The 24,543-nt window shown below is 37.0% G+C and overlaps 2 protein-coding genes and 1 pseudogene across 3 annotated transcripts; 1 reads left to right on the forward strand and 2 right to left on the reverse strand.

The window, feature by feature from the left end:
• Window positions 1-212: 212 nt before the first annotated feature.
• On the forward strand, window positions 213-2,846 carry LOC121246748 (acyl carrier protein 1, chloroplastic-like). Of its 2 annotated transcripts, none has more exons than XM_041145005.1 (4): window positions 213-460; window positions 1,390-1,497; window positions 1,948-2,070; window positions 2,342-2,846. In XM_041145005.1, exons 1-4 carry the CDS (start codon window positions 404-406, stop codon window positions 2,468-2,470), a joined length of 417 nt encoding a protein of 138 aa, XP_041000939.1. In that variant the 5' UTR covers window positions 213-403; the 3' UTR covers window positions 2,471-2,846. The 2 variants fall into 2 exon arrangements, with proteins under 2 accessions (XP_041000939.1, XP_041000937.1); XM_041145003.1 differs by having other exon boundaries at window positions 244-460; window positions 1,387-1,497.
• Window positions 2,847-8,166: 5,320 nt separating this feature from the next.
• LOC121246749 (classical arabinogalactan protein 26-like) lies at window positions 8,167-8,793 on the reverse strand. The gene has a single exon (XM_041145006.1). It carries the CDS (start codon window positions 8,758-8,760, stop codon window positions 8,341-8,343), a length of 420 nt encoding a protein of 139 aa, XP_041000940.1. The 5' UTR covers window positions 8,761-8,793; the 3' UTR covers window positions 8,167-8,340.
• Window positions 8,794-9,827: 1,034 nt separating this feature from the next.
• LOC121247379 lies at window positions 9,828-24,006 on the reverse strand (annotated as a pseudogene).
• Window positions 24,007-24,543: the final 537 nt, after the last annotated feature.

A 24,543-nucleotide genomic window follows, 5' to 3' on the forward strand; every position in this document is an offset into this window, starting at 1 on the left:
ATAAACTTCATAACATATTTGTTTGTTATAGAAAAAATAAAAATAAAATAAAATAAAATAGGTGTGGTGTGTGGTGTGTATGGATGATAAATAGAATTATTATTATATATATATATATATTTGAGGATCAACCAAACAAGGAAAATAGGCAAAACTGGAGCAGAAAAAACGAAGAAGCCAAACACCCCCCAATTGAGAGTTCGATACAAACAATGCACAACAAATCCCAACAAACAACGAAAGAAAGAGACGAAAGCGAGAAAATAACATCTATAAAACGTTGTCGTGGTCTCTCTCAACACTCCCATACACACTCTTCGTGCTCTCCGTCTCTCTGAGTTGATTTCCATCTCTCTAAAATCTCAGATCTATATCTGTCTCTCCCCCCTCCCCCCGTCTCTCAATGGCCTCCGTTACGGGAACTTCGATTTCCATGACCTCGTTCAAGGCGGCGAGCCTGGTAATGAAATCTCGATCTTAGTTTTCTCTCCTTTCTCCATTATAATTCAACCACTTTATTATCATCCGATTCCTGAATCGATATTTTAATTTTTTTTTATCTGATATTTCTGTAGCATTGCTTAGTGGCTCAGATCTTCAGTTTATGAGCTTCATAAATAACTAAATAAATAATTGTCTACAAATTTTGACAAATATGTCTGCATATATATATATATATATCTTTAGGTTTTGTTGGTAGCAGTATTACAGAAGTTGGGGTTCTGATTGGGAGCGGACTATGTTTTTCTGGATCGGTTTCTACATTAAATTGATGCGAATTTTCTTAGAAATAAGAGTTTTTGGTACTTGTTATGCATCTCGTGACTAAGGGATTTAGAAGGTTCAAATTATTGCATGCATGCTATTATCTATTTTTTGTGACTATAAGATTCTGATATATTGTAAATAAGTCAAAAGTTTCACTTATTTATGAAACGCATATTGTTACTTTGTGCTATAATCGATAGTAATGACCATTCTTTCCGACTTATTATAAATTGGATGTCATTCACATTTTGGACTGGAATTATTTGGTTCCGAAAAATAACCATGTAATCAAAGGCCTCTGCAAAAATTGGCCTAATTTGGTGATCAGCCGATTTGATACTTCTAGCAATACTATTTTTATCCGACCTTGTGGTTGGTGGATATGGGATTAGTAGAGCAACTGATGGTTGTTATCTGAAGATAGACATTAAGTCAATTTGGTCACTTTGATGTAAATAAAAATTGTTTAGTGTCCGGAGCCGATGAATGGATTATGGATTTGAATTGGTGAGGGAATAAAATCAGGGATATGCATGTTGGTAAGCCTCTTATATTTCTTTAAAAAAATATTTTCATTTCTGGTAATTGATTTAGTTTTTCTGTGGTTGAATGTCTTAGCAGGCACCCAGCAGCAGGATCTGTAATCTGAAATCAGTTTCTTTTCCTGTTAATAGGAAAAGCTTCACACCTCTTAGGTTGCAGCCATTGCACTTTCATATTTCTTGTGCGGTAATTTCTTCAACTTTTAAAATTACATCCTACCAATAATCTGACCTTTGAACAATCCCATTATTATCAGTGTTTTAGACAATTTTACGGCCATGGCATCGTAAGAATGTTTTCCTAGACAAGTAAAATATGTTGTAAACTTTGTGCTTCACACAATTTTCATTTATAACTTCCACTCCACTTCTTGGAACAGAGATAAGTTCATTGAATACTAGTCCAAAGTGGCTGGTTTGCTCTCTTGGTCATTTGACATGCTGCTTTGTCTTGGGTTATCTATGCAAACTTTTGTTTATTAAGAAATCCTTTTTGCTTTAAAATTATTAAGTCAGTACACGTGCATATCTATAAATATATGTGTATGCATGCATGCATATATGGGTATAAATATATTTTTCAAGCTTAGTGTCCATATGATGAACTGACAATAAGAATGCTAATGCTCCTGGGCAGGCCAAACCAGAGACAGTGACGAAGGTATGCCAAATAGTGAAGAAGCAGCTGGCTCTACCTGATGATTCTGCAGTCACTGGAGAGTCAAAGTTTTCTGCCCTTGGAGCTGATTCTCTCGACACGGTACCCCGATATCTCCTCATGAACTGTAGATGTGTTACTTACTAAAATCGGAATTGACAAATAATAATAAATCGGAACTATAGATGGGTATCTCGGGAGAGTGATTGAAATGTAACACCACATTAGAATTGACAAATAGAAAGAAGGAATGGTGAGGAGGCTGTGTTACTGAATAAAATCGGAATTTGACCATGCACCCATCGTTGCTTATAAGCATATTGTGACTTTCATGTCTTCATTATAACCGATAAATACCTTTTTTTCTGTACAGGTTGAAATCGTGATGGGACTTGAGGAGGAATTTGGGATCAGCGTGGAAGAAGAAAGTGCTCAGAGCATTGCTACTGTACAAGATGCAGCTGATCTAATTGAGAAGCTCATCGAGAACAAAGGCGCTTGAAACAGTTTGGGAGAATGTCAGATATTGCTATTTTAGTCTTTCTTTAGAGTTCTCTGTTTCAGGCAAATCTTAGTACTTTCAGTTTGTTTGTTGCTCAAAGAACTTGTGGCGTTCTTAGTGAACTTAACCTTTTTTTTCCCGAGAAAAAAGGAAAATCTAGAACTTGTATGCCTCCAGTTTATATGTTTTGTTCGAACAAATAATAGTCTTGCCCATGGGTTTTAAACTTAGTTGCTGCAATTTATTGTATTAATTTCCGACTCGACATGTGATATGCAAATTAAAATCGTTGCATTAGTGGCAGCTGCACGTAGAAGAAAAAGTGCATAACATTATATCCTCATAATTGAATTCGAAGAGCCATCTTGTGACTGTTTCTTCAACTGATCCGTGCTCACTCTTATGCACTCCAGAAGGAAATAGAAATAGTTTTTCCCCACCCGCATGTGGTTCACAGCTTGTCTCTCATTTTGGTTTTAATTAAAAGGTGCTTTCAGTCAAAAGAAAAAGGAAATTAAATTTAGGTGGGGGAAAGAGCAGGCAAACCAGAGAGTCGTGCTCCCCTTTCTCGTTAGCATGTGACAGGTTAAAATAATAGTCTTGCCCAGATGACTAGAGGTGGGTGCATTGGGTTTGTTTTAAAAAATTAACAATCATATATTAAATACATAGTATTTAATATAAAATGTGAACAGCATATTAAGTAGCAGTAAAGAGTAAGGGTAAGAGATATGTAAATTTAATATTATAACGAGATTCAATTCCAATTTCTACTATCTAATTCCTCACTTCAAGCTATCCATTGAGGATTTTTAAATTCACTATTTAATCTCTTTCGGGTGGAAATAAAAGCCTATTATACATTTAAGCAATATCGCTTCAGAGAATTTGTAAACTTGTTATCTTTCTTGTTCATACTTGAATTGTTGAAATCCTTACTCTTCAAAGACTTTCTTATGTTGACAACTTGAAACTCCTTATGTACTAGTTTGAGGGTTGGGTTGGGTTGGGTTGGGTGAGCCTAAGTGGTGTAGGCTTAAGAAGGGTGAATGGGCTTTCAATAGTAAAAAGGAATAGAGGAAAAAAAGAGAGGAAGAGAGGCTTATGGGCTAGGCTGAAGGTGGGCTAGACCATGTTGGAGGACATCCAAGGAGAGAGGCGCGTGCTTAGATGCGCAGAGAATAGGGACCGTGCATGGGGGCATGTGAGAGGTAGGAATTTGGTGGCGTTTGTACTGAAACACCGACAACAATTTTCACAGTTGATTTGTGGGCCTATACGAGAGAAACCAGAATGAAAAAGAAGCATAACTGGCGTGTAAATAATAACAGCGCTGGGGGTGCCGCCACGGCTGGGTGTGCCCCTAAGTAAATTTTTTTTCATATTTTTTAATATTTTTAAAAAATATAAAAAAATACCAATACACTAATAATCATTTTCTTAATTAGCAAGTAAAGAAAAAATGTAAAAATAAAAATAAATCTATAAACAGTCAAAATAAAAAGATAAAATGAGACGGTATAATATCATTATTCAAAGAATAATACCTCTTGCTAAAAGACTGGTAAATCAGACATGAAATGCTATGTAAATAGCGAAATGAAGGGTCACGCCTACTAATAGAAAGATGGAGAACGAATCAAACGATTCTATGAGAGATATTAAGATCGGGTATGCTCTGATATAATGTAGAAAATTGTATATTCAAGCGTCTATTCAATGTACGAGGAATGCTTATTTATAGTTGAATAGGCATGTGGTAAATAAAGATATGCAAGCAGAACATACATACAAATACAATCAAAACTTTAATGTCAAAATATTCTGACCTAAGAATATTCCATAATATGGTAATATTCTAAAAGACACCAAATCATGAAAATATTCTGAGATACAAAGGGAAATATTCCTAAATATACTAATAGTTATTATTAAAATTCATAAATAGATATAGAATTTTATGATAGTTGAAACCTTGGTCCAACAAATAGGTTATCAAACTTTCTGCATTTACTTTTTATTTAAATGCGAGTTAAGCTCGAGTTTTTCCTCGAATTATATTTTATATGAAAGAACACGTCTCTTTGTGGGAGACTTAAAGGTGGCTTACGTGCCACACCCTTTCAAATATATTATATATATTTATTTTAATAGTTTTATAATTATATTAAAAATTTTGGGTAATTAAAAATAAAGATACTACTCATTAAAAATCAACAATTACATTCATTTATTGAAGGAAACAACACTTAGAAACCAGTGGATAAGGGTCTTGGCCTATCTATATATAAAGACACGTGATTCTCCACCAGTCATTTTTATTAACGTAAAAAGATAGGTTGAAAACCCTTACCTAATACTCTCCATATAAAAATTGTGAGGGTTCATAATTTAGAAACAATTGGTTCTTGCAAATACTTGATCAACGATGACTAGAGGTTAGTATTCTAATGATTCTTTATTATTAGATTTTCTCCCAAATCTTACATTATATTCATAAACAGTTATTGAATTTGAGTTTTTCAAAAATTACTTAATCTTGACATAAATAGATCATCTATACTAAAGATAATAGATGTGTTTGCAAATTTTGATAAACTAGATTTTTGTTTGCTTAAATATATTTGCATGGTTATAAATATATATGTATATATAAATGATTATATTCTATTTTAAAAATATATCATATTAGGAACATAATTTCCTCTATCTCTTGAAAGGAAAAATATTAGATATTTTTCAAATATTGATGACGTGATATTCTCATCGTATTACTAAAATATTATTTAACTAAAACTACTTACATAAGAACAAATTTTTAGTGATATGGCATTTTGTAAAATGAGAACACCATGTGTCCGTACTATATAATTACATGATAATAACACATTTTTTTAATATATTTAAGGCGTTATCATTATAAATTGTAATATAATATTGATAAGTCTAATTGTGCATCGATCACAAAAGAAAAATCTAATTATAAGCGATTCTACGCACTAATACGTGCACACATTCAATATGATTGGTCAGAAAGTAGATTTTATTGAAAATAATACTAATTTGAATTTAGAATATAAAGACAACAACATTAATATACAGATAGGTTTGTAAACTTGTTTGTACATAACAAAACTCATTTACAAATGATTCAACTAATCAATGAATAAGTCAGAGTAGAGTTTACTCAACGGATTCCAAGCGGCTCGACATTTCATCCTCTTAACTGATTTTCACGTTTCCAACCTCTTTTGCTCGATAGCCTACATGGTTTTTTTTTTTTTTTTCGAGTTCTTTTCCTTTATTCTCTCTTATTATCCTTCAATATTGGTCAAAAGTTAAATCCTCATCATCCACCATCAATCCTCCCTTTCCCTCCAGCATTTTGATTGGCATGGGGGCCTATGTGCCACCACAACCGAAATAGGGTCCATTCGCCACTCCGCCTACCAACACTTTACAATTTTTATTTTATATTGACGAGTCCTTTGTCCTCTAAAAGAAGATGCTAATTTTTAATTCCCTTCCAAGAGATCTAAGGGATTGTTTGGATGTTGGGATGTTTTCATCTCATCTCAACATCTAAATACTACTCAAATATACACTTTTTAATTTTAATTTTTTCATCTAATACTTAATTATTACAATTTTTTTAAATTTTCAAAGAAAACACAAAAAGCAGTTCAACCTTTTCAAATCTCAAAATAAAAATAATATTAAAAAAATATATTCTAACTTTATAATATTTTTATTTAATTTTTTTCTATCATTTCTTAAAACTCCATAAAACATTATAACTTAAACTATTGTACTATTATTTATAAATTATTTAACTACTATTTATAAATAATTTTCTTATTATAAATTTCTTATCTTATCTCACCGTCCAAATATCTAGATGAGATAGCGTAAGAAGTTGTACCGACTCCCAAGCATCTTGAAGAAGTCAAGTACGACACATCATTATCTATTGCAATAATAGAGCATTCACATTGGAATATCTAAATGCAAATATAAAAGCTCAAATGGCTAATAAAACATGAAAAGCGGCTGCATTGGATTATGCAAGTGTAAAATCAAATGGCTTTTAGCTACAGTGGTTCAACTCCTTTGATCATATTTGACTTGATACTGTAGCTCAACCAAATATTTGTTTATTATTTTCTTCCTCTCTCTCTTCCCTCATTTTTCCAATGTGAATTAGTTGCTTTTCCAGTCCAGCCTCTATACAAAGTGCATCAAACCCAATAAATGAACAAGTATTGACACAGAACAAAAAAATTAATATTGTAAAACATTAATATTTTCATGTAGTTCTTAATTTAGAAAAAAAATTAATAGAACAAAAAAAAATTGAGAAATTTTTTTTATTAAATTTAGAATATTTTATTATTATTTTAACTAATAGATGGATAATTTAATGTGGAAATAAGTTTTGAGTGGAATAGCCAAGTGTAAAATCATGTCATATTATGCAAATTTTACATTTACATATGCATAATCCAATGCTAATGCTCTAAGCCATATATCAATCGAGTAATGCTAGATACAAACCCCAAATAGATAAGTTCTATTCAAGCCTTTTGTAAAAAAATAAATCCCACTAATAAAGAATAGTTTTTTTTTTTTACATTTTTTTAAGGTAGGGTCTATTTTTTTACAAGAATTTGCATAAAACTTGTCTATTTAAAACTTGTACAAATCATTTCTCATGAAAACTAATTTTACAATTCTCTGCTTGGTAAACATGGGTTCAAGTAAATGTTGAGTCTTGACTCCGTTTATTATTATTATTATTATTTACTTTTATGTTTTGCATTGATTGTAACGGAATATTTTGTTAGTTTAACAAAAGCTGTTAAAAAGAAATATAAAGAGTCTCCAAAGTAAGTAAAGGTAAGAAAATTGACACATGACAACATTAATATTGGCTTAACCATATGCTAGCTAATTGGACTTAAAAATCTCTATTCATTGGATTCAGCATAGTCATCTCATTTTGATTATGAGTTGCAGTCATTCAACAAACCTAAATATGAACAGTAACTTAGCCAAATACCTTTGCTTTGCTATGGTGGAGATAGTTTGGGGATTTGTTCTCCGTTTTTGTCACCAATTATACATTTACATACATGGTTACCAGACACCCATGGAGAGGCACAGTACAGTACTTGTTTCTTCTAGCTTGAATATCATTAAAAATGGGAGCATATGGATTGATTCGGATCAATAAGATATGATCAGTTTGTTCAAGGACCTATGAAATTAGGGAAAAATGATTCGATTCATTTAAATAACTAAAGAGAATTACTACGGGCACAAAGAGATTCTACAAAAGTAAACTCACAAACTGACATGACTTCATATAATACGTTAGATTTATTTTATAATAAAACTAGTTTTATAATTTGATGTACCATATCAAACCACATCAATTTATAGATTTACTTTTATAAAATTTATTTGTGACTAAAATATTTCTCTATTAGAAATTATGAAAATAATATAAAAAAGTATTTAAATAACAAATAAAAAAATATGCATTAAAAAATAGATCAAAAATAAAAACACTTTATTATTACAGAGTGAGATAGTTAATCCAACGCAAGGATTTAAGTTTTGAGTAGGTAGTAAAAAGCCAAAGTGACGTAGTTACCAAGTTTTGAATAAAATTTTGCATAAACCCAATACTCTGATAACAATCTAAACTAGCAACGATGGACTAATTCAGCCAATATCATATACATACATCCTTTCGGAGAGAATATCTACATGCGCTGCATTATATCATGCAAATAACGAAAAATTAGCATCGACGGAAGAAAGGAAGTAGAGTGAAGAAAACACAATGATAATGGGGTACTCGTCTATCAATGCATTATCCTAAGCAGCAGCATAGACCAATATGCAGCTAAACCTGCATAAACAGCCACATTTAAGTACGAAACCAAGGTGGTAGAAGCTACGGAGGAAGCCAGCAACGGCAAAAACGCAGAATCAGGTCCAGATGCAGCCAACTCGTCGGGATTCGGAGGGCTCAGGGTCGATGGAATGGTGGGGACAGACGACTCAGATGAAGCAGGCACTACACCACCGGGAGAAGGCAAAGGTGGAGTAATGTCTGGGGACAATTCTTGGAAAGGAGATAGGGGTGGAAGAGGGTTTTTCAGAAACGGCGGCATAGCAGAGATAGTGGAGGCTTTAGAATCAAGATGAGAAGATAAAGAAAGCAAAGGGGAGGCCATGAATCCCATGATTATCGGCAATAAGTGAAACGAAAAGGAGGCCATTCTAATGATGCACAAAATCACTCTCTTGAGAATGTAAATATAGCCGGGTAACGACTAATGAGAAAAATATCCTATATCTTAAAAAGTTATGAGGTATGAAAGTAAATAGTGATTGGTGCATAATAAATTATTTTCGTAGAGAAAAAATTTTTTCATCAACTATTATTCATTACTACAAACTTTACATCTTATGAAAAATATTTTATATTTTATAAAAATTATCTCACTTTATAAAAAATTATAAATATAAAATATAAGAATAAATAATGACTGACCATAATATACAAGGTTTGAATCAATACATTCCAGACCCGAATGAAAGTTCGTCGGTTTCGAGGGAAGGCGATGAGGTGGGGTCAAGTGCCACGGATAGTTTGCGTAGTGATTTGTTCATTAGCTAAAATTCCCTTTTTCCTTTCGGCCCGTGATGATGGGACTCCCTGATTTTATGATAATGGTCCGGAACCTATCGAGTTTAGACATGACGGTTAGGTTTTCGAATTTTTTAGACAATTTTGAGGTTTTAATATTTTGAAGAGTTTTTAAGATCTGTTGTTTGTTGGGTTTTTATGAGAGAAGACAGCAAATTTTGAATTTAAAAATAAAAAAATAAAAAATAAAAAACCACAAAAGAAATTCAGAGTAAGGTAAGTCTAAATACTCGAGGAGAGTTGTTCCAACAAAATAAAATATTTACATCAGTTACAGACATTCTCCCAATGCCTTTTTTAATTGCTCATCCAATGGAATTGAACACGTTTCTTCCAAAAAAAATTAACAACTTAATCTATGTATTTATTATTCCATTTTAAGCCTAAACAAAGTATCTTGGAACACAAGGGAAAAAAAGAAGCAGAGATGGTAGAAATCTGATTGAATCTAAAAAATAAATAAATTTAACATGTTAAGGAATTAATAATAGACATAAATCATACAATGACAGGCCAAAATAAGAGAGCCTGTATATGCAGAAAAAATTTACCTCACTGAACACAAGGGCCATTGACTCGTCTGGATTCAGGAAAAAATGTCTTTTAACTTCCTGAAAACCATATGAACCTTTTTTACTACTGTACTTGCAAACAAGGAGCAATCAACGAAATTGAGAAACCATGAACTTTATGAATCGAGATGAGATTGATGACAGACCGTGCTACCTCCAGGACATCAAATGCACCGAGGAAGCCGCGCTGCAACTCCAATGCAATAATCGAAGCAGCATTAGCTAAATCAGGCATACCTGAGCTTTTAAGCTCGGAAACAATAGCTTCAGTCCTTGAAATCTCAGGAATAGATATGGATAATATCATTGCCTGTGACAAATATTGCCTACAAGAGTAACTAAGAGCATGCAGTATCCGCAGCACAAGTAAGTGAGAGATTCCCCTGCGTGAGGACTCGAGAATCACGCCGACCTTTGAGAGATTAGTCAGAAGATTTGTAGTGCCTTCCCTGGGAGCTGCCTTAAGCAACAATACTGTACATTCAGAAGCTATATCTGCAACATTTGTTTCATGGTATCCACTTAGCTCCAGCAAGACACCAACTTTGCTACCAAAGTCCATTATGTCTCTTATGGATTGCTGCTGATCAATTGCACCTTTTGTCTCAGCATAACCATCACTTAAAAGATCTGGTTCTTTAGAGTAGTAGAACCCTTTTCTACTGCTGATGGAACGCAGAAGAAAAGCCCTACACAGGCCAAGAGTTGGTTCCAGAAAATCTTCCATATTCTTTGCACATACAAATTCCAAGAGGTTTCCAATCCTCCTGACTACATTTAATCGAGAAAGTAACTTGGATTCCATTTCAGGAGCAGATGTGAGAGCCAGACACAACTTAACATTGTTCACATTTGCAAAGGAGAGATCACCGAGCAAAAATGAAAGCATTGCGAGATTGTCTTTTCGTGCAGAATGTCTAAAATTTTAATGTAGTTGAACTCAATGGACATCACAAGAAGCTTCTGCGCATACATTGGAATGGGATCTTCATCTTCAATCAAGGTGGGGTAGAGCAGGAGGAAATGTGCATTAGATATGGACATCAAATCCTCTGATCTTTGCTCATCATCAAATGGTTATTCAGAAAGATGACCATTACATCAAACAAGAGTTTCAGGCACAAAAATCTGGCATTGACATCCTCGTTTCCCTTATAGAGAACAATCAAGATGGGGAGAATTTCTCGAAAAAAATTATAGGGTTTTCAAGAATTGTGGGGGGCTCTTCTGTCACAGACTCAAGCACTCGAAGAAGAGTTATTTGGAAGTCATCCCTGCCCTAGAAACAAGTAGAAAGGCCACATATTAGTGGATCAATGTCATCTGCATCATTTTGTTTTCTTGTTTTGTCCCCCATTTGGTCTCGATTCAAACCACTTTGCCAAGGTTAGGAGTTCATCATATAACCGAGATAATTACGCCCATCACATAATCTAAATCATTTTGTCAAAAATCTCATTTGCCAGCCATATCCAACGTTATTTCCCCATACCAAGACAAAGTATTCAAGCATCTAGCCATTTGCACATTTTCCAAGTTTTCAGACATCGGCTATTGAGAGATCTAGCCAGCTGTACATATTATAACATTGGTACTTCTGTAAATTTCAACAGACATGCAGCTCAATTCAACTGAGCAATGAGGCTATGTTGTCAAAACATTAAAAATAGACATAATAAAAAAGATAACAATCACAAAGTATTGGCTGCACCCACATACCTGAAATGGGGTCTCCACAAGTCTACTTAAATTTGTCAACTGCTGCAGCAGCTGATGGTCTGCCACTTTGCACTTAAAAGACGAGCTCCCAAGTAGATGAAGAACAATAGGAAATATATGAACATTAGTCTTTGGAGCAGCTCGACTGCTAAGGGCAGAGAAATGCCCATGGCGCCTTCCACCCATCATTTGCTGAATATCTCCAGTTATGGTATCCGGTAAACCTGGTATAGCGGCTGCCACAACATTAACAAATGCATCTAAACACTGACGCACAAAGTTTCCCTTCTCTTTTGCTAGCCTGTCGACAGCAGAAAGTAACTTAGCATTACACAGGAAATGTGGCAGCCATCTCCTACCATTCTTACAGAGGAAAGCCACAAATACAAGTGTCTTTCCCTTCAAAACTTCGCTTCCCTGCTCAATGAGAGACACAAGGCCTGGAACAAGGTTCCTATCTTCCACGAGTGGTAGAAGATACCGGCCAACGTTAGTGTACATATGGCTTCCCAGCATGGCCATGTTTAAAAGGTTTAAGCTGATTTGCTGCTCACGTGGACTGTCCTTAAGAAGGCCAGACACGATGTCCTTAAAGGATAGTCTCTCTGTAACTAACTGAATGTTAGGAGGACTGAAATGGACCAAACATGATCCTGCTGACAGTCTAATGCTCTCCTGTTTCCCTGCAGCCCGATATATATAGCTCAGATTACTGATCACATCCTGGCTGGTGAAACGAGCTGCCCATTGCCCTCCCTGACTGGAAATGTTCTCGATTGTCCTCACAATGCATACAGTTGAGTCACATCATCCTCACCTTTTTCATAAAATTGATGACACCAATGAAATCAATGAATTCGAAACCTGATCAAAGGGATGTGAAATACCTTTTTTTTTTTATAGGTAAAAAGAAGTTTTATTGATCCACGTAAATAGGCAAAGCCCAAGTACACAGGAAGTATACAAGAAAGAACCTAATTACAAACTACGTGCTACTGATAGTAGCGTACAAAACATTAAGGCTCGTTCCATCCCATACAATAGAAGAGGCCCAGAGCAACAAAGTATGAAAGAAGAAATCCATAAAACTGTCCGGAGAGCGTTCCTTATCTTCAAAGCAGCGACCATTTCTTTCATTCCATGTACACCACATTACACATAAAGGAACCATCTTCCATACAGTAGTGATTTAGCGATTGCCCCTAATCCCTCGCCAACAAGACAATAGATCTATCACCCTCTTAGGCATGACCCATGCGATGCCGAGCCTCAAGAAGATTGCATCCCACAATACCTTAACTGCTTCGCAATGAAGAAGGAGGTGATCCGCTGATTCGCCGTTACGTTTGCACATGTAGCACCAATCCATTATGTAAAGTCCACGCTATCTTAATTTGTCGATTGTTAAGATTTTACCATGGGAGGCCAACCAACCAAAGAAAGCAACCTTGAGTGGAGCATTACTCTTCCAAATGCTCTTCCACGGGAAAGCATTAGGGGAATGGTTCGCCAAGGCCTTGTAGTATGAACGAACTGAAAACTTCTTGCTCCCGGTGCATGCCCAAAGTAAGCTATCCTCCCCTCTTGCCCTAGTCTTCAACGCATATAAGATTCTGTAGAAATCAGTGATGGCACCCACCTCCCAATCCTACACAGCTCTGGTGAATCTCACAGACCAATGAATGGAATCAACGGTTCTACACATATTATCAGCCACTGAGGAGCCCTGGTCAGATGCAATCCTATACAGCGAGGGGAAAGCGGTTTTCAAAGCAACATGCCCGCACCATATATCATGCCAAAACTTGATTCGCGTGCCCCTTCCCACCATAAACCTGTAGTTAACGAGAAAATCATCCCAACTATTCCAAATCAGTTTCCAAACTCCCACTCCATATGCCCCTCTGACTTCCTTAGAGCTCCACCCTCCCCAGATGCTCCCATATTTAACATCTAAAATATTCCTCCAAAGAGCGTCCCCCTCATGATGGTAACGCCATAGCCATTTCCCGAGAAGTGCCTTGTTAAAGGTTCTCAAATTTCTTAAACCCAGCCCACCACAAGACAGCGGGGTGCAAACTTTATCCCATTTGATCAGATGAAATTTCTTTGCATCCTCTAACCCTTCCCATAAAAAATACGGAAAATCTTCTCCAATCTATTCACCACCCCTGCAGGAATAGGGAATAATGAAAGAAAGCACGTTGGAAGATTGGATAACGTACTCTTAATCAAAATGATTTTCCCGCCCTTAGTCAAGTAAAGCCTCTTCCATCCCGCCAGTTTGCCTTCGATTTTCTCAATAATCCTTCCCACATTACCTTAGATTTGTGCGGGGCCCCCAAAGGGAGTCCGAGGTACTTCATAGGTAATGATGAGACTTTGCATCCCAATAAGGCAGTTACCTCATTTAAGTTGTTAACCAAGCCAATAAGGACTACTTCCGACTTAGATAAATTCACCTTAAGGTCAGATACAGCTTCAAAGCAAATTAGAAGTGCCCTTAGAGAGCAAATTTGATCCAGATCCGGGTCGCAAAAGATCAAAGTATCATCGGCGAAGAGAAGATGGAAGATTGTCAATCTTCCATGCGTAGAACCGCCCATCAAGAACCCCGAGATGAAGCCCCCATCCACCGCCCCTTCCAACATTCTGCTCAACACATCCATAACTAGGATAAATAATAATGGGGATAGTGGATCCCCTTGTCGCAATCCCGAGAGCTATTGAAGAAGCCTTCAGGAGTGCCATTAACCAAGATAGAGAATCTGAAGGTTGTAATACAATGATTTATCCACTGACACCATCTTTCCCCGAAGCCGTACCTACCAAGAATATACAACAAGAAATCCCAGTTCACATGATCAAATGTCTTTTCCATATCCAATTTACACAATATACCAGGAATGCCAGTTCTAACTCTACTCTCCAGGCATTCGTTGGCAATGAGGACCAAATCTAGTATTTGCCTTCCCTTCATGAAAACATTTTGAGACTTCGAGATGATCTTCTAAGTAAATATCTATAATGAGATGATGTGGAAGATGATGTAGAAGAGTATAGTAAGAGTGCACCAAGGACTCAATGCAATCCTATATAATAAATGTTCTCTGAGTAAATTAGTTGTGGATCATTGGCTAATATTTTAATAATTTTTTACTTGAAGAACGGAAAAGTTGAATTAACCCAGCTAGTCACCCAAACATGAAGGTTAGGAAGAAAGTAGGAAGCTAACCTGCCAGCCAGATGTAGACTTGGTGTCCTTCGATGGAGATTCTGGTGGATTGTTATTTCTAGAATAATCATTTCATGTTGATATATAGAACAGCAACTCACCTAAAGCAGCCATAGAAAGCTTCCTCACTTTTTCCTGCTTGTCTCTAAGGCCATCAGCAAGCGAACCTAAAATTCCAGAGTTCGCCAAATCATCTTCAATAAAAGTTGAATGCCGTATCAGCAAGCCTATTAGTGAAGCAAGTTGAACACGCAAAGCAGAAGCCTTGGATTGTCAGGAGCATTTTAACAAGAAGGAGCATTATTGGCCAATTGGTCAAGATATTGGCCGCATCAGCATTACTGCTCAACGTCTCGAGATATCTAATGACATTTTGCTTCTCCCCAACACTAGTGTTCCCGCTAACAATGGCTATAATCCTGTTGTTCAGGGCATTCACCTTTTCTTTAGGCATCCTCGCAAAATCAGATGCTTGAAGGGCCTCAAAGGGAAGTGAAGGAATCACCTCTGTTAGTTTATTATCTTTTCTGCTTGGCATTACTGGTCTAACTGAGATATCAGAAGGATGCCAAGAACCTAGGAAATATTATTAGATGCTTTTGTAGAATCAGAGTCAAGGACTGAACCTGACCCTTCCCCAACTCTCTTAAGTTTAAGTTGAGGACTGACACTAGGAGGAGGAACATCCTCTTCAATATGCCCTGCAGATGAGTCCCGATCCAATGTTTTTGGCTCATCTGCAGCAGGCGTATTAACAACAAATGGAGAATCAAACGGGGTGTTTTATTCTCAATCTCCTCCACTTTTCCCTGATAGTGATCTTGACTTGAAAACTTGTCCTCAGGTGTACAAGAATTACTATCAGATTCATCCTGTGCCTCATCTTCAGTGTTCTCATTAAAATCAAGTTCCATGTCAGTGTTCTCAATTTTGATTTCTGTGTCATTCTCAGAGCTATTAGGCAAGGGCCTTCTATAATTTTCCTTTTCATTCTCTCTCTGTAAGTTTGACTTTGCAATTCTTGAAAGTCTTAAAAGATTCAAACCTCTAGTAGTCTTAGGAGGATCTTTCTGCTTCTCATCAACTACTCTGCCAGAAACCTTGATTTGAGTTCTGCCTCCACTTGACATACCCTTGACTGGTGTCTCACACCCTCTTGATTCTAAAATGGAATTATTATCCTGCTTCAGAGACCCTTTCACATCTTTTACATGATGCTTAGAAGGGATTTTGTTTTGAAGAGATTTATCACCATTAGGTTCTAAAAGACATGGTTTGGTAGATTGTTCTATCACATTGTCAAAAGCAAGCTGAGGAGGTAGAGGCACTGGAGTAATTTTAGTTCTCCAAAAAGCATGTCCACAAAGCTTGGTCCATTGAATTCTTTCAGCTGGATCTTTTACAAGCGACGAATTGAGTAGAATGACAAAACAATGGCTTGGATTACCAGGGAGAGGCGGAGTTGGGTCTGAGAGGATGGATTTTACCAGTTGAGTAAATTCCTTTTCCACAAAGGGAGGCCTTCCTGTGTAACACTCATATAGTACACAACCAAGGGCCCAGAAATCAGATGCATAAGAATGGACACCCTCATCATCAAATAGCTCAGGAGCCATGTAGAATGGTGTTCCGCGTTTTGCTTGGGGCAGCTAAACAAGTACATAAAAGTAAAACTGCATTAGTAACTCGTGTTTAAGGGGGGAAAAGTAAATGAACAACTTCAAAAAGTGATTAACAAATCCATTCAACTAAAATATGTATAAGATCAATTACTGGAATGGTTGGAATAAACATACTGAGGACAAAGGAGTTTTTGATATATCACTCAATTTTCTAGCCAACCCGAAATCACACAGCTGCATTGCATAAGGATAAAATAGTAAATATTCATTTCATAGATCATAACTAGTTGCAATAGTCTATCCATACAAGGGAAAAAATGCAATAGCACCTTTGTACGTCCATTTTCATCCAATAGGATGTTTGACGGCTTCAAATCACAATAAATAATTCCCTTGGAATGTAAAACCTAACAGATATCATTTACAGATCATTATTCAATAATTCAGCAAGTACTATCTTTACCAAGGAAAAGGAAAATCAAGGCTAATGAGCATACTGCAAGGCTTTGACAAGGTCGCGGGCAAGATCATGAATTGAATCTTCAGGTAGTTGACTATCCTACAGCTCAGTCAAAATAGAGATGTAATTATACGCACAATTCAGATAATACATTTCCTGGTTGCTTATTCTTAATTCCATGTTACCATATTAATCCATTACTATGAAATTTATCAAACGGTAGTATGAAATGGTACGTATATAATTGAAATTCAAGTCTTGTGGCCAAGGCATAACTTTCAATTTCTCATACTTTACAACCAGAGAGTAACGATATATGGCCTCTGAATTAACTTGAAGGTGGTAAAGTCAAATAAAGACCAAGAAACGTTGAGGCAGTGACAGGGTGCAACATTAAGCACTTCAAGTTGTTGAGGTTGAAAAGGTTTTCAGTGAAAAAAGATATATATCAACACCCAATGTCCTACAGATTTGTAAAGCACAGAAAGTGGTAAGTAGCCTGATTTGTAGTCTTTCTGACAAATATCTAATATTTTTTTAAGATAATATTCAGGTAACGAATATTGTCTGATTGCAAAGTAATTAATATAACAAGGATAACTACCAAAGGAGTTGATATAACACTACAATACAAAAATTTGCAGCCGGTACACATCCACAAGGATAATTTGGACGCTTGTAATTATACTGGTTAAGCTTGTTAGGTAACAACAACTGTATCCAAAGTTTGCGTCCATATTTTTAGCACTGTTCACTCGAGTTCCAGACCGGGTACCCAGGTATACCCTATAGAGAAATACACTGCACAATGTTTCAATGTAAAAAACACCTTGATTCTCATTGATGTATACAATCGATTATATACACTAGTTACAGAGAAGTATTTAAGGCAAGTATTCTAATATAGAAACTATGCTTAGACTATTGCACAGTTTGTGCTATACAAGGAATGATGAATTTACAATAAATGGACAGATTGTAACAGTAAGAAAATATGAGCTGGAAATCTAATCTTGTGTCTTGGCTTGATCTATGGAATCTGATCTTGTGTCTTGGCTTGGAACCTTCCTTAATACGCCCCCGCAAGATTGTGGTGCCATCGGCAAGCCCAATCTTGTGACAAAGTATTTCACTGCGTTGTCTGGACAAAGGTTTTGTCATTAAGTCTGCAAACTGATCCTGAGTATGCACATGCCGCACCTGAAGAGCTCCATGCTGAACTAGATCACGAACAAAGTGGAGATCAATCTGAATATGTTTCATGCGTGAGTGTTGAACCGGGTTGAAGCTGAGATGTGTAGCGCCAAGGTTGTCACAGAGAAGAGATGACGCTGATTGAAGGGACACTCCGAGTTCTTTAAACAAGGCAAGTAACCACATGGTTTCTGAGGCAGCATTGGCAAGTGACCGGTATTCCGCTTCCGTAGAGTATCTAGCAACAGCACGCTGTTTTTTGGAACTCCACGAGATGGGAGTGGAGCCAAGAAAACTGATACAGGCTGAAGTTGAGGTGCGATCATCAACGTTGCCGGCCCAATCAGCATCGGAAAAAGTGGTGAGAAGCCAAGAGGTGGACTTCTTGAGATGAATGCCATGAAAGATGGTTTGCTTGAGATACCGAAGAAGTCTTTTTGCAGCTGTCCAGTAAGTAGTTGAGTTCACCATGCAAAAACGCATTATTAAAATCCATTTGCCTTAAAATCCACCCTTTCTTAGTAGCAACAGTTAACACAGAGCGAATGGTAGCGGGTTTGACCACGAGACTGAAAGTCTCCTTATAATCTATCCCGGGTCGTTGATTATACCCTTTGGCAACTAAGCGGGCTTTAAAATGATCAATAGAGCCATCCGGTTTTCGCTTGACCCGAAATACCCACTTACAACAGACTGGGTTACACTTTGGTGGGGTGGGGGGGGGGGGGGGAACTAAGTCCCAAGTCCCGTGCCGCATAAGGGCAGTGAGTTCATCAGACATGGCACTGCACCAATGAGGGTTGGAGACAGCTTGTGTCACACATGTTGGTTCCAGGCTTTCGGGAAGGGAGTGTTTGGTGACAAGATTGAGTTGTTTAGGCTTGAATATATTATTCATGGACCTAGCGACCATTCGGTGTGACCTAGGGTTTGGAAAAGGGTTTTCGGCAATGGGTGGTATTGTGGGAGCATGGGGAGAGGGAGATGATAAATCTGCAGGAGGAGAGACACACGGCAACGGTTGTGGAGATTCACATGGGACCGACAATGGAGATTCAACATTATTAGGAGAAAACCCAAAAACAGGAGAGGAAGAGATATGGGGATTACCTGGGGGTGCAGTGGCCACGGCGGAGACACCTTCCGAAAACACTGGTGCAGGCAAGAGCATGAACGTCGGCGGGCGAGCAGGCGGAGTTGGAGCGTGAAAAGGGACTGAGAGGTGCGTGTGCGAGGAAGAAGAGAGAGACCCGAGGGATGCAATGGTTTGATCTTCAGCAAAAAGAACATGCCGTGAGACATAAAGCCTTTGGGCTTGTCGATCAAGGCACCTATACGCGTTCTGGGTCTGGGAGTAACCAACAAAAACACAAGGTATTGACTTGGGCTGCATTTTGTTGGTGTTATAGGGCCGGGTGAGAGGGTAGCAGATGCAACCAAATTTCTTCAGCTTGAGGTAATTGGGCTTTTGTCCAAACAGGGCCTCAAAAGGTGATTTATTTTGAAGGAGAGAGGTGGGCTGGTGATTTATGAGATAGGTAGCGGTTTGAAAAGCATGAGGCCAATAGGAAAGATGAAGAGAGGCATCATGAAGTAAAGTTAGGCCCGTTTCGACAAGGTGACGATGTCGCCTTTCGGAGACTCCATTTTGTTGAGGTGTGTGAGGGGCCGTCGTGTAGTGACTAATGCCATGGAGAGAGAGAAAAGATTTTAGACTTGTGAATTCTCCACCATTATCAGAATAAAGACTTTTGATTTTAGTGCAAAATCTTTTTTCAACCAATTCCTTAAATTGAGGAAAAATATTTCGAACACACGACTTTGCAGGCATGGGGTAAAACCACATATATTTTGTGTAATGGTCAACAAAAAGTAAATAGTAACGAGATCCATCAAGACCAAGACAATGTGCGGGACCCCAAACATCAGTGAAAACAAGATCCAGAGGAGCATGGCTGGGTAGAGTGGTGGATCGAAAAGATTGTTGATGTGCTTTATTAATAGAACACGAGTCACACAAGGATGACATTTTATTATTTTTGTGAACAGGAAGTGAAAAACAATTAACAAGATTTTGGACAATTTTAAGAGAAGGGTGTCCAAGACGCTTGTGTCATCCATCAATCGACGTCCGTTCATGCACACATGCCACCATTTTTTAAGGAGAATCCACCAGTGAGTCCGGAAAATTGTAAACGCCATTTTCACATGCACCTCTTAGTAGGGTTGCCCCCGTGATCTGATCCTTCACAAGAAAAAAAGACAGGTGAAACTCAATAAAAACATGATTTTGAGTGGTGAAATGGTGATCAGAAATTAGATTTTTTTTTTTATATGAAGCACACAAAGTGTATCACGTAAAATAAAAGTCCGTCTGGGTGAGGGTAAAGCCAAGGAACCAATATGTGAAACAGTCAAACATGACCCATCACCAATAACAACTTCATCAGTTCCATCATACTCGGTATGAATGGATAAATTTCCGAGATCGTCCGTAATGTTGTGAGAGGCGGTAGAGTCAAGAAGCCATTTTTTGTCATGTTGATTTGTAGCAGAAGCACAGTTGACAGTGACTTCAGAGGGATGCAACCGGGGACAATTTTTTGCGATATGACCCATTTGATCGCAAAGCTAAAATTTTGGTTGATAGCGCCTCTGAGTGGATTTGCCCGAATTATTATTGGGCTTGTGGAACTCCTAGGAATAGCCAGTGGATGGGCGAGATTGCCCCTGGGAGCGCTGAGGCCCATTTGTTTTAGAGGAGCCCTTGAATTGAGACCCATTTGGAGAGTTCATCGTGTTCCTCTGCCGATGAGAGTAATTTGCAGTGGCAACTAGTTGTTGAGTTGCACTCTCCAGCTGCCGCAGGTAGTTCTCATGACTTACGAGGAGATCATGAAGCTCTTTGAACACCAAGGAGGTTTCCCTGGCTCGAATTGGGGCTGCGATTTCTCTAAAGTCGGGACCGAGTCCATTGAGGACATACAAGGTGAGATCATCATCGGAGATGGGATGATCGATTAGAGCGATCTCGTCGGCAAGAGCTTTCACAGCGTGCAAGTAATCGGGAATGGTGCGATTCCCTTGCTGGATTAAGGTAAGCTCTTCCTTGAGTTGCATAGCACGGGTTCGTGATTTACTAGCATACATATGGTTGAGTTTCTTCCAAGCCTCATGAGAGGTTTTGGAGATAGCAATGAGAGGAGTAATGGTAGTGGACGTAGAGGCCAAAATAGCACTCAAAATGAGTTTATCTTGACGAACCCAATGAGTTTTGTTTAGATCCGAGGAAGATGTGCCTGCAAGGGAAGGACACGGAAGAACGCCATTGACGTAGTCTAGGAGATCATAACCTATAAGCAGAGCTTCAAACTGAGCTCGCCATTGCGGAAACGTGGAAGGTGTGAGCTTTTCATTTATTTGGGCAGTGATGTTAAGAGCAATGAGTGCATTTTCAGTGGAAGAAATGGGTTGGTTATGGGTACGGGGGGGTTTAAGTCTGAGGAGGAAGACATAGCCAGAGTTGGATCGATTTGCTCGTTAGAGGAAGGGCTGTCTGATACCATATAGAGAAATAAACTGCACAATGTTTCAATGTAAAAAACACCTTGATTCTCATTGATGTATACAATCGATTATATACACTAGTTACAGAGAAGTATTTAAGGCAAGTATTCTAATATAGAAACTATGCTTAGACTATTGCACAGTTTGTGCTATACAAGGAATGATGAATTTACAATAAATGGACAGATTGTAACAGTCAGAAAACATGAGCTGGAAATCTGATCTTGTGTCTTGGCTTGATCTATGGAACCTTCCTTAATATACCCAGCCCGGAACCGTGGTTTCATGCCCGGGCCAGGTTCCGGTCCGGGTTATCCCCGTTATGACCCAGGTCAAAACCCGTAAATATGGGTTCCGGGCTGTACCTTTTTTTTCTTTTTTACAAAAATTCAACTTAGTTGGTATTACAGAAATTCAAATTTTGCTTTCAAATTAGAAATGTATCTTATCACAAATAAGATACATTTCTAAATTAGAGAAATAGGTGAAAATTTTGTAGTTTTATGGACTAAATTAATGTTCCTTTCTATAGAAGAATTTTTTCCAGAGAAGCAAACAACACGATGGAGTAGAAAAACAAATAGCTAGAACATGATAATCCATTTACAGGGACCCAAATAATTGCAATTTCCAAAAAAATTGAAAAATTGTGGTCCATTGATTCAATGGACTCATTAAAGATTTATTGACATCTTATTAATTAATTAATACTCTATAGTTACCGTGCCAGGTTTGAATAGAGATTCTTTAACGTAAGGCTTAAAGTCAGACATGACATGAAGTGGTCTATAGGAAAAATCTCATTCAAATAATTATTATCTATATTTTTCTCATCCTAAGAACTCTTGAAAATATATCAAATTTAGAACTTTTATTGCAATAAAGTGTTGGATCAATCAATTAGGAAAATAAAGTGTTATTTATAGTTTTTCATGTATATTCCTTGTATATCCTTTCGCTTATTTGTTGATAATGAGATCGTCTGAATTTAATTTAAAATCAGTAGCATCAAAACATTCAAACACAGAGAGAGAACCCAGGTACCAGGTTTTTCTATGCAGGTACCGGGCCGGGAAAAAACCCGGCCCAGATGAACAGACCTACATATTTTTATCACTTAAATAGGTAAATTGTTATGCTCAATTGCTGTATCTGCATTTGGCCGACATCCAAGGTCATGTCCTTGTACATACTGCCTATTTAAACAGTTGTAAACAGTTGGATCATCCACAATTTTATCAATAAAATTAGACCATAAAACTTCCAAGTCCGTTCCTGCTCAGAAAATGTACCAAACATGTTCATCAAAGAAATGCATTACCTGCCGTAATAAGGCCATCAGATCTCCTCCAACACAGTACTCCAAAACCAACCACAAGTGAGCAGAAGCTTTGTACCCCCGGGGGGTTGTTGGGGGTGTTACAAATTTAGATAGGATAATTCATATTTCAATTCCAAAAAGAAGAACAAAACTGAAATTTAAGAAGGCAATCATCTAGTCCATCTAGTCCAAGTGGCTGATACATTATGGGTTTCCATATTCAAACAAGTCTTACCAGGAATAAAACTTGAGCACATTTGGGTGATCCATAGAGTGGAGAATCCTAACCTGCATTCCGTGCCACATGAAAGGAAAAAATATATATATGGACGGCACTCTGAATAATTAACCCTAACAAAACACCCCAATTAAACTTATTTAAAATATAGCATTATTCGCTATTTTTGTCGTGATAGTTAATAATGATTTGCGAGTCAAATAGGCCCATAGGAAACTCGAAGTTCAAAGTTCTTAGAGCTAAAATGAAGACCGAGGTAACTTGAATCCGCAAGAGCCTATATGAAAAGATTTCAAAGCTAGTACAATAAAGCATCCAACTACCACCACACAGCATTGACCTATTTTAAGGCACTTGCTACATTTATGTATTTCCGTTATATCAGCAAATTCAAACAAACTGTGGAATAAAGTAACCCGCAACAGGAAAAGAACGAAACGACGAGAATTTCATTGGCTGACTTACTTCTTGAAGAACCTTGGTCTTCTGCGACTTATCAATGCTCTTAATCGCGAAGTACTCGATGGTCCGCTTCTTCCTCCCTTTGTACACGGTCTCCGAGTCAAAACAAATGCGAAATTCGTTTCTTATCTAAGTAAATCGAACTATCGAAATTGAAAATCTCATCAGTTGATGGAAAGGAAACCGAATTGAGTCTGTTCTAAGATTTGAAACACGGAACTAATTCGAGCAAAGTTACCGAGTATTTGCCGTGGCCAATGTCATGGTATACGTGGAAGTGGTTCATTGTGGCGGGAAGGCTTCACTGGGGACCTGGGGTTTCGATTTGGGGGAGAGTTTGAGAGAGGAGAGTGGAAGAGAGATCGAAGAGAGAGGTAGAGACGGAGTTTGAAAAAATGGAGAGTGCAAAAGGCTTTGTATATGGCCTTAATCGCGAAGTACTTAAGACGAATGATTTAAATCTGAAAAAATTTGAACATTCTTGATTACTTTCATTTCTTTTGCTTTGTAATGTCCCAATGTTATACTTATTTGTTGTTGGGCGTAAAATATAATAAGCCATATGTATAATAAGAGTTAAGGACCCTTTTGTTTTTATTGTTAAAATAAGATGAGTTGAGATTAAAATTAAAAATTTTAAAAAAATATTAATTAAATATAAATTTTAGTTTTATTTTTATTTTGTAATTTAAAAAAATTGAATTATTTATTTTATTTATGTAGAAATTTAAAAAAGTTATAATGATTGGATGAGATGAATTGAGATAAACTGTAAAAATAAACAAGGTTAAGAGTAATAATTTGCTCCAAATATACAAGTATCGCACAAATAAAAGTAGATTTTATTATGAAAATGTATAATTTTTTTTTTTTTTTTACATAAATGGTATGATATATCTAAATTTTATACTTAGCATTACTCCTACCGTAAACCCAATTTATTAATATCTAAAACTCACAGG

The sequence above is a fragment of the Juglans microcarpa x Juglans regia genome, chromosome 1S (genome assembly GCF_004785595.1).
Source record: "Juglans microcarpa x Juglans regia isolate MS1-56 chromosome 1S, Jm3101_v1.0, whole genome shotgun sequence".
Lineage (NCBI taxonomy): Eukaryota > Viridiplantae > Streptophyta > Magnoliopsida > Fagales > Juglandaceae > Juglans > Juglans microcarpa x Juglans regia.